Here is a 9767-nt window from a genome sequence, read left to right on the forward strand (position 1 = left end):
CCAGGAGGAATTCCAACGGAATTCCAGGAGGAATTCCAACGGAATTCCAGGAGGAATTCCAACGGAATTCCAGGAGGAATTCCAACGGAATTCCAGGAGGAATTCCAACGGAATTCCAGGAGGAATTCCAACGGAATTCCAGGAGGAATTCCAACGGAATTCCAGGAGGAATTCCAAAGGAATTCCAGGAGGAATTCCAACGGAATTCCAGGAGGAATTCCAACGGAATTCCAGGAGGAATTCCAACGGAATTCCAGGAGGAATTCCAACGGAATTCCAGGAGGAATTCCAACGGAATTCCAGGAGGAATTCCAACGGAATTCCAGGAGGAATTCCAACGGAATTCCAGGAGGAATTCCAACGGAATTCCAGGAGGAATTCCAACGGAATTCCAGGAGGAATTCCAACGGAATTCCAGGAGGAATTCCAACGGAATTCCAGGAGGAATTCCAACGGAATTCCAGGAGGAATTCCAACGGAATTCCAGGAGGAATTCCAACGGAATTCCAGGAGGAATTCCAACGGAATTCCAGGAGGAATTCCAACGGAATTCCAGGAGGAATTCCAACGGAATTCCAGGAGGAATTCCAACGGAATTCCAGGAGGAATTCCAACGGAATTCCAGGAGGAATTCCAACGGAATTCCAGGAGGAATTCCAACGGAATTCCAGGAGGAATTCCAACGGAATTCCATGAGGAATTCCAACGGAATTCCATGAGCAATTCCAACGGAATTCCAGGAGGAATTCCAACGGAATTCCAGGAGGAATTCCAACGGAATTCCAGGAGGAATTCCAACGGAATTCCAGGAGGAATTCCAACGGAATTCCAGGAGGAATTCCAACGGAATTCCAGGAGGAATTCCAACGGAATTCCAGGAGGAATTCCAACGGAACTCCAGGAGGAATTCCAACGGAATTCCAGGAGGAATTCCAACGGAATTCCAGGAGGAATTCCAACGGAATTCCAGGAGGAATTCCAACGGAATTCCAGGAGGAATTCCAACGGAATTCCAGGAGGAATTCCAACGGAATTCCAGGAGGAATTCCAACGGAATTTCAAGGGGAATTCCAACGGAATTCCAGGGGGAATTCCAACTGAATTCCAGGGGGAATTCCAACGGAATTCCAGGGGGAATTCCAACGGAATTCCAGGGGGAATTCCAACGGAATTCCAGGAGGAATTCCAACGGAATTCCAGGAGGAATTCCAACGGAATTCCAGGAGGAATTCCAACGGAATTCCAGGAGGAATTCCAACGGAATTCCAGGAGGAATTCCAACGGAATTCCAGGAGGAATTCCAACGGAATTCCAGGAGGAATTCCAACGGAATTCCAGGAGGAGTTCCAACGGAATTCCAGGAGGAATTCCAACGGAATTCCAGGAGGAATTCCAACGGAATTCCAGGAGGAATTCCAACGGAATTCCAGGAGGAATTCCAACGGAATTCCAGGAGGAATTCCAACGGAATTCCAGGAGGAATTCCAACGGAATTCCAGGAGGAATTCCAACGGAATTCCAGGAGGAATTCCAACGGAATTCCAGGAGGAATTCCAACGGAATTCCAGGAGGAATTCCAACGGAATTCCAGGAGGAATTCCAACGGAATTCCAGGAGGAATTCCAACGGAATTCCAGGAGGAATTCCAACGGAATTCCAGGAGGAATTCCAACGGAATTCCAACGGAATTCCAGGAGGAATTCCAACGGAATTCCAGGAGGAATTCCAACGGAATTCCAGGAGGAATTCCAACGGAATTCCAGGAGGAATTCCAACGGAATTCCAGGAGGAATTCCAACGGAATTCCAGGAGGAATTCCAACGGAATTCCAGGAGGAATTCCAACGGAATTCCAGGAGGAATTCCAACGGAATTCCAGGAGGAATTCCAACGGAATTCCAGGAGGAATTCCAACGGAATTCGCAGGAGGAATTCCAACGGAATTCCAGGAGGAATTCCAACGGAATTCCAGGAGGAATTCCAACGGAATTCCAGGAGGAATTCCAACGGAATTCCAGGAGGAATTCCAACGGAATTCCAGGAGGAATTCCAACGGAATTCCAGGAGGAATTCCAAAGGAATTCCAGGAGGAATTCCAAAGGAATTCCAGGAGGAATTCCAACGGAATTCCAGGAGGAATTCCAACGGAATTCCAGGAGGAATTCCAACGGAATTCCAGGAGGAATTCCAACGAATTCCAGGAGGAATTCCAACGGAATTCCAGGAGGAATTCCAACGGAATTCCAGGAGGAATTCCAACGGAATTCCAGGAGGAATTCCAACGGAATTCCAGGAGGAATTCCAACGGAATTCCAGGAGGAATTCCAACGGAATTCCAGGAGGAATTCCAACGGAATTCCAGGAGGAATTCCAACGGAATTCCAGGAGGAATTCCAACGGAATTCCAGGAGGAATTCCAACGGAATTCCAGGAGGAATTCCAACGGAATTCCATGAGGAATTCCAACGGAATTCCAGACGGAATTCACAGAGAAATTCAAAACGAGAATCAAAGTACCGAATTCCAACGAATCACGGAATCCAACGGAATTCCAGGAGGAATTCAACGGAATTCCAGGAGGAATTCCAACGGAATTCCAGGAGGAATTCCAACGGAATTCCAGGAGGATTCCAACGGAATTCCAGGAGGAATTCCAACGGAATTCCAGGAGGAATTCCAACGGAATTCCAGGAGGAATTCCAACGGAATTCCAGGAGGAATTCCAACGGAATTCCAGAGGAATTCCAACGGAATTCCAGGAGGAATTCCAACGGAATTCCAGGAGGAATTCCAACGGAATTCCAGGACGGAATTCCAACGGAATTCCAGGAGGAATTCCAACGGAATTCCAGGAGGAATTCCAACGGAATTCCAGGAGAATTCCAACGGAATTCCAGGAGGAATTCCAACGGAATTCCAGGAGGAATTCCAACGGAATTCCAGGAGGAATTCCAACGGAATTCCAGGAGGAATTCAACGGAATTCCAGGAGGAATTCCAACGGAATTCCAGGAGGAATTCCAACGGAATTCCAGGAGAATTCCAACGGAATTCCAGGAGGAATTCCAACGGAATTCCAGGAGGAATTCCAACGGAATTCCAGGAGGAATTCCAACGGAATTCCAGGAGGAATTCCAACGGAATTCCAGGAGGAATTCCAACGGAATTCCAGGAGGAATTCCAACGGAATTCCAGGAGGAATTCCAACGGAATTCCAGGAGGAATTCCAACGGAATTCCAGGAGGAATTCCAACGGAATTCCAGGAGGAATTCCAACGGAATTCCAGGAGGAAATCCAACGGAATTCCAGGAGGAATTCCAACGGAATTCCAGGAGGAATTCCAACGGAATTCCAGGAGGAATTCCAACGGAATTCCAGGAGGAATTCCAACGGAATTCCAGGAGGAATTCCAACGGAATTCCAGGAGGAATTCCAACGGAATTCCAGGAAGGAATTCCAACGGAAATCCAGAGGAATTCCAACGGAAATCCAGAAGGAATTCCAACGGAAATCCAGGAGGAATTCCAACGGAAATCCAGGAGGAATTCCAACGGAAATCCAGGAGGAATTCCAACGGAAATCCAGGAGGAATTCCAACGGAAATCCAGAGGAATGGAATTCCAACGGAATTCCAGGAGGAATTCCAACGGAAATCCAGGAGGAATTCCAACGGAAATCCAGGAGGAATTTCAACGGAAATCCAGGAGGAATTCCAACGGAAATCCAGGAGGAATTCCAACGGAAATCCAGGAGGAATTCCAACGGAATTCCAGGAGGAATTCCAACGGAATTCCAGGAGGAATTCCAACGGAATTCCAGGAGGAATTCCAACGGAATTCCAGAAGGAATTCCAACGGAATTCCAGAAGGAATTCCAGAAGGAATTCCAACGGAATTCCAGAAGGAATTCCAACGGAATTCCAGAAGGAAGTTATGCCAGAATACAAGAAAGATTTCCGTGTTTAATTTTAAGGACAAATTGGCATTACAGCTCAAGAAATTTCGGTAATTATTATCATTAACTGTGATTCAGGCAAGATTTCCTCCAGATGTCCCTCCGTGTATAACCTAGCAATTTATTCAGCATTTTTTTCTAAAGAATACTCCAAAATGGGTTTGTAAGAAATTCATTCAAAAATATATCCTAGCAATTTATATGGAAATTCCTTTAGAAATATCTCCCGAGTTTTTTCTAGGGATCTTTGCAGAAGCTTATCTATGCGTTTCTTGAGGAATTCAGGTTTTTGTTTCAGATATTCGTACACATTTTTCTCGAAGAAACTTCTAGAAACTTCTAGAAAATTCTCCAATCATTTCATTAAAGGATGTACCATGAATTTACCTATAAATTTTTCACCTTTTTATCTTTTCCTTTTTTTCTGTATTAACGAGATTTCAAACCCCAGGGTAGTTCTTCAATATTTGTTTAAGGAATTTCACCAAGGATTTCCCGAAAAATTCCTCCTGAGATTTTTCAGAAATTTTCTTGGGATTTCGCTACGGAGTTATTCAATCTTTGAGTGCTTCCTTAGATTTATAAATGGATCCTACTTCAGGTTTCTTTCAGAAATTCCTTGGGGAATATTTTTAATTCGCATCATTCCTTCACAAAAAAGTCATGCAAGTGGTTTTTTTTTCTGAAATTGATCTTGCGGTTTAATCAGAAAAATCTCTTCGGGTGTTTTTAGAGATCACTGCAGAATTTGTTCAGATATTTCGCCAGAAAATTTTATTAAATAATTCCAGAAATTACCATCAAATTCCTAAATAATTCTTTAGGGATTTTCTGATAAATCCTTGGGAACCGTCTCAAAAAATCAATGAAAAATACTTCTCTCAAGAAATCTATTAAAAACACCTGGAGATACTTTCGGAATCCCCTAAAAGAAATTCTTGAAATATTTTTGAATAAATTCCTGAACAAAAAATTTGAAACAATTTCTGGAGTTATCTCTTGTGCTATTGCTGTGCAATAATAGCTAGGAGAATATTTGAAGAAACATCTTAAGATATCCCCTTTTTTTCTCAGAAAAAAAACATGAGCGACTTATGGATGAACTGGGCAAGTTTTTGCAAGAAAAAATGCTTGAGTTACTTCTTAAGGGACACCGAAAAAATCCGCCCAGAAGTTCCCGAAAAAATCTGTTTAAAAATTCTGTACAAATCGCAGACAAAGGTACTGGTGGCATTCTTCTCTTCTACCTTCAATAAATTTCTGACTGAGCCCTTGCGGATTTTCTGAAGGAATCCTTGGAAGGTACATCTGAAGAAATTCTCTTAAAACCTTTTTCATACAATATCTGAAGAGATTTGTATAAAAAATCACTTATATACGACCTGGAGAATTTTATGTAGGAAATCCTGCTGAAACAATAATAAAAATCCTGGAGGATTTTTTAGAGAACCACTGATGAAATTTTAAAAAATCTTGAAAAAATTTTAGACATAATATCTGGATGAGCTGGAAGACCTTCTGCAATTCAAAGAAAAACAATTTCTTAAAAAATGCTATTGTATTGATTCTAAAGGAGGAGGATTTCTTTAGGAATTATCAAGAAAAGCTTTGAAAAATTAATCTAAAGGAATCCTTGGAAGGTCCAAGTGAATAAAAAGCAATGCCTAGAGAAATACCTGAAGAAACATCCAGGAGAGTATTTTGAGAGTTTTCAACAGAAGTTTCTGGAAGAATTTCTAAAATTTTTAAGGAAATCTCAAGAGGAGTTCCTGAAAGTATCTCCTACTTTTAATGATTGTTTTTTTTTCAAGAATTGTATCTTTTGAAGATACGTTTGCAGGTATTGAAGAAACCCTTGAAGAAACTCTTTGGAAATTTTGAAAAGAAAGTTCAAAGAAAATCTCCTGAACAAAATTTGACAATATTCCGGAAAAAATCCATCACAAATCTTTGAAGAAATACCTGGAGGAATGAATACAAGCATGAACTTATGTAGCAATCCTTGAATAAATTTCCTATAGAATCCCTTCAGAAATACCAGTTTCAAGGAGAATCTTTTGAGAAATTTCTTGAAAACTGATGAAGAAGTGCCAAGGAAAATTCTTGACAAAATCTCTGGGAAAATTCCTGGAGAAATTTTCGAAGAAATCCATGGACAGGGATGCTTTTTGAGTAGAAGAAGAATCTTCAGAGAAATGCTTACTACTTTTTTTGTTAATTTCTTTTTATTTGTGAATTTTAACTTAGGCTAATTCACTTACTAAAATTATTTTAAACATTCCAGAAATGTTTTGATACATCGTCAAAGAATTCGCATAGAAATGTATGGCGGTGTTCCAGGAGGCAATATACATCTTTGAGTTTCAAAAACATCTAGGAAACCATTTCTGAACTTGTGTTGACTTTTATCAAACATGTTGTAGTAAATAAATAAATAAATACATCGTTCAAAATGGACGATTTCCAGCAATCCACAATGACAAAATTTACCCAAAGGGCTCCAACGAGAGCACACACAGAATTTGCCTAGCTTTGTTCATGAAGCATACTTGTCCCATTGTTTGCAGAACCCCTAGAGATTACTTGTGAGTAGATTTATATTCTTAACAAAACCATTAATTCCTTTTTGGTTTTCCAACAGCAATGTTTTTAGAAATTATGTTTCGAAGGTTTTTACTGGTTTTCTTTAAACATCAACATAAAATGTTATGAAAAACTCCTTCGAGGTCACTCGCCTTCATGCTGTAGTTTAAAAAAAAACTCCATGGAATTTCTAGACAACTTTTATTGAGATTTATAACGATATTTTCTCCAGAATATCCTTCGAAGATCCCATTTATTTTTCAAGGAATCATCACAAATTTCCCTCAAATAATTCTTTCAGTGTTAATCATTGCATTTTCACAGGAATTTGGAGATTATTGTCCAAAAAATATTCCCGAAGTGTTCGATTTTTTTTTTCCAAAACCCTTGTCGAATTAACGACATTCACAAGACGCGACACGCGAGACAAGACATAACACTTATCGTTCTTACAATCTGTGTCCGAGATGAAGAGAAATCAGTAGATCGTCGTCGTTTTTACCAGGCCAAAAAGACCTGATGTGATAGGGGGGTCATCTTCGTTCATCAATGGCTTCGTTTCGTTTGATATGAGCATAGACTCCCAGGCATTGAGATGCGAAGCCTTTCTAACTGCCTTGAACGATAAGTGTTATGTCTTGTCTCGCGTGTCGCGTCTTGTGAATGTCGTGTACCTAGTTCTTACGTTAGCAAAACAAACCAATAAGCCTTGTCGAATTCCCCTTAAGTATTCCTGTCTATCATTGTGAAAAGTTTGTCGATAATCTGAGTAGCAATATCTAAAAAGTTCCTGAGAACCTTCTTGAAATTCCTAACAGAATTCTTAACAGTATGTCTCTAGACAACGTTGATTCTGATACCCTTCATGATGCTACCGCTAAGCAAATACAAATACCGAGAAATTGATTTTAGAATAATGGTCTACAACTAAGGGACATAATTTAAAAAAAATCAAGGTTTGCTTTTGAGAGTTATAGTTACTAATCTATTAACAACCGTATTCTACAAGACCAGTTCTCTTGAATCACCAACTCAACCAACCAACCGTATCCTCCTATAACATATCCCTTATACATAATACAACCCGGTCTGAAAATTATTAATTTAATAACTTTCACCCAGAGTAGGTACGAAAACGTATCGCTTGTGTCTCTTCCTACGATAATAATACTCCACCGATATCAGCGGGGGATCGCTGACTTGATCAGCGCACTACACATACACGTACTAATAAAAGTTGAGCCTCGCTCCGACGACGTCTAACAATCTACTAACACTACTATACTGATCTACCCGGATCGCGCGCTACACGGCAACGAACATGGCGCATTCACTCGCAGCACGGGCACTCGAAACTCGCAATCGCAAACGTTGGTGCAGGTCACGTGGGGGGTGGCGGTGCACTACTGATTGTATCGGTCAAGGCCGGCAGGGCCACGAGCGTGGTAATGTTTCAGAGAAAGCTCTCTCGCGCCGTGTGCTGGCCTTCGTTGTCCAGGACAAAGCGCTGCGAGCCCGGTTCGCCGTACTGGCTGTGGTAGAAGTCCTCGCGCATCAGGATGTTCAGGTTCGAGCAGCGGAAGTACAGGATCTCCTGGAAGGGCTTCCGGAAGTCCCGGTTCAGGGTGGCGTAGATGATGGGGTTTAGGAGGGAGTTGGCGTAGCCTAGCCACAGGAAGAAGGACGAGAGGGTGGGATAGTCGTCGTCCATGAGCGGCCGGACCAGGGCCAGGATGAAGAAGGGCAGCCAGCAGATGGTGAAGGCGGACATGATGATGCCCAAGGTGGTGGAAGCTTTGCGTTCTTTGGCTAGCTGAAAGCGAAGTTTCTTCTGGTGGGGCGACCCGACGGAACTTGGCAGCGGTTCCGGGGGTTTGAGCATGGCTTGGTTTTTATCCACTGCGAGGGAGTTTTCCAGTCTTGTTTGGGCCCGCTTTTCGTCCTTGACTATTCGCCGGGCGGCTCGGAATATCTGATAGTATACAAAAAGCATCACCGCCAGGGGTATGTAGAAGGACCCCAGGGTGGCGTAAATTTGATAACCTACGTCTTCGCAAACGGCACAGAAGGGGCGCTGTTCGGGACCTTCGCCGATCGTGTGCTTATTGCCTAGGATTAGAAGCGGTGGCAGCGATATGCAGGCAGCTGCCAACCAGACGAGCGCTACGCAGAGCATCATCCGGCGGGGAGTTCGTTTGACGCCGTACTCCAGGGGTTTCGTGATCGCCCAGTACCGATCAACGGATATCGCACACAGGTTCAGGATCGAAGCCGTGCACGAAAGCACGTCGAACGACACCCAAATATCACAGAATACTCTACCGAAGTTCCACTCGCCGAGGACTTCGTACATCAAGGCCGGAGGCATCACCAGGCAGGCCACGCACAGATCCGACACTGCTAGCGAAACCAGAAGGTAGTTGCATGGCCTGCGCAGTTTCCGCACCAGGCAGACCGCCACACAGACTAGAATATTGCCCACGATGGTACCGAATATCACAGCTAGTAGAACGATACATATGATCACCTTCCGGATTGTGTCGATCTCCGGTTCGTGCTCAAGTGCCTTGCCGGCTAGTGTAGATGCGATGATCGACCCGGCAGTTGTTGTACTGGTACTGGTCACAGCCGCAGCTGCCGCAACCGCAGGATTCAGGACAACATCCGTACCACCGTAGCCTTCGTGCGCTGTTGCACCCGCCAAGGAGTGACTCAGCGTTTGGTTCAACGTCAACAGGGCGAACGGTGCGGCCGAAATAGCCGACTCTCCAATATCCGGAACTTGACTGTAACTCTGCTGCTCCTGCAGCCGCTGCGCATAGAGACCTTGCTGACTTCCAATGGTGAGTTCATTTACGAGCCTCGACAGCACTAGTGCGTCCATATAAGGACCCCGCTCTGGACTATCCACGTCAACCAAGCACACGTTGCGTTCACACGTACTCACACCGTAATTAATCTTGTAATCTCATCTAACGCAACCTACACCATCTAGCCATCTACCCTGCTTTGATTACATTCTCCGTGGGAACATCTTTGATCCCAGGTTTTCCAATGAATAAAAATGCCGCCTCGGCAACGATCCTTCCTACCAACCCCAGCTTATCTGCGTCGTAGCCCTATTGAAAGTGTCACTCTTTTCAAGAACATCTAACCGCATACAAACCGCTTTCACTCTAACCATCCTCTTCCCCTTCCCGCCCGCGCCTGATCCGTTTCCCTATTAAAATT

The 9767-nt window shown here is 43.5% G+C and overlaps 1 protein-coding gene across 1 annotated transcript; it reads right to left on the reverse strand.

Annotated features, from left to right (window-relative positions):
- Positions 1–7074: 7074 nt before the first annotated feature.
- Positions 7075–9761, reverse strand: LOC109423594 (5-hydroxytryptamine receptor 1-like). The gene has a single exon (XM_029867423.2). It carries the CDS (start codon positions 9418–9420, stop codon positions 7990–7992), a length of 1431 nt encoding a protein of 476 aa, XP_029723283.2. The 5' UTR covers positions 9421–9761; the 3' UTR covers positions 7075–7989.
- Between the last annotated feature and the right edge of the window lie 6 nt (positions 9762–9767).

This window comes from Aedes albopictus, chromosome 1 (genome assembly GCF_035046485.1).
Source record: "Aedes albopictus strain Foshan chromosome 1, AalbF5, whole genome shotgun sequence".
Lineage (NCBI taxonomy): Eukaryota > Metazoa > Arthropoda > Insecta > Diptera > Culicidae > Aedes > Aedes albopictus.

Bases quoted from the DNA above. Each gene is read 5' to 3' on its own strand.
- LOC109423594 (XM_029867423.2), bottom strand. From the start codon at position 9,420: ATGGACGCACTAGTGCTGTCGAGGCTCGTAAATGAACTCACCATTGGA.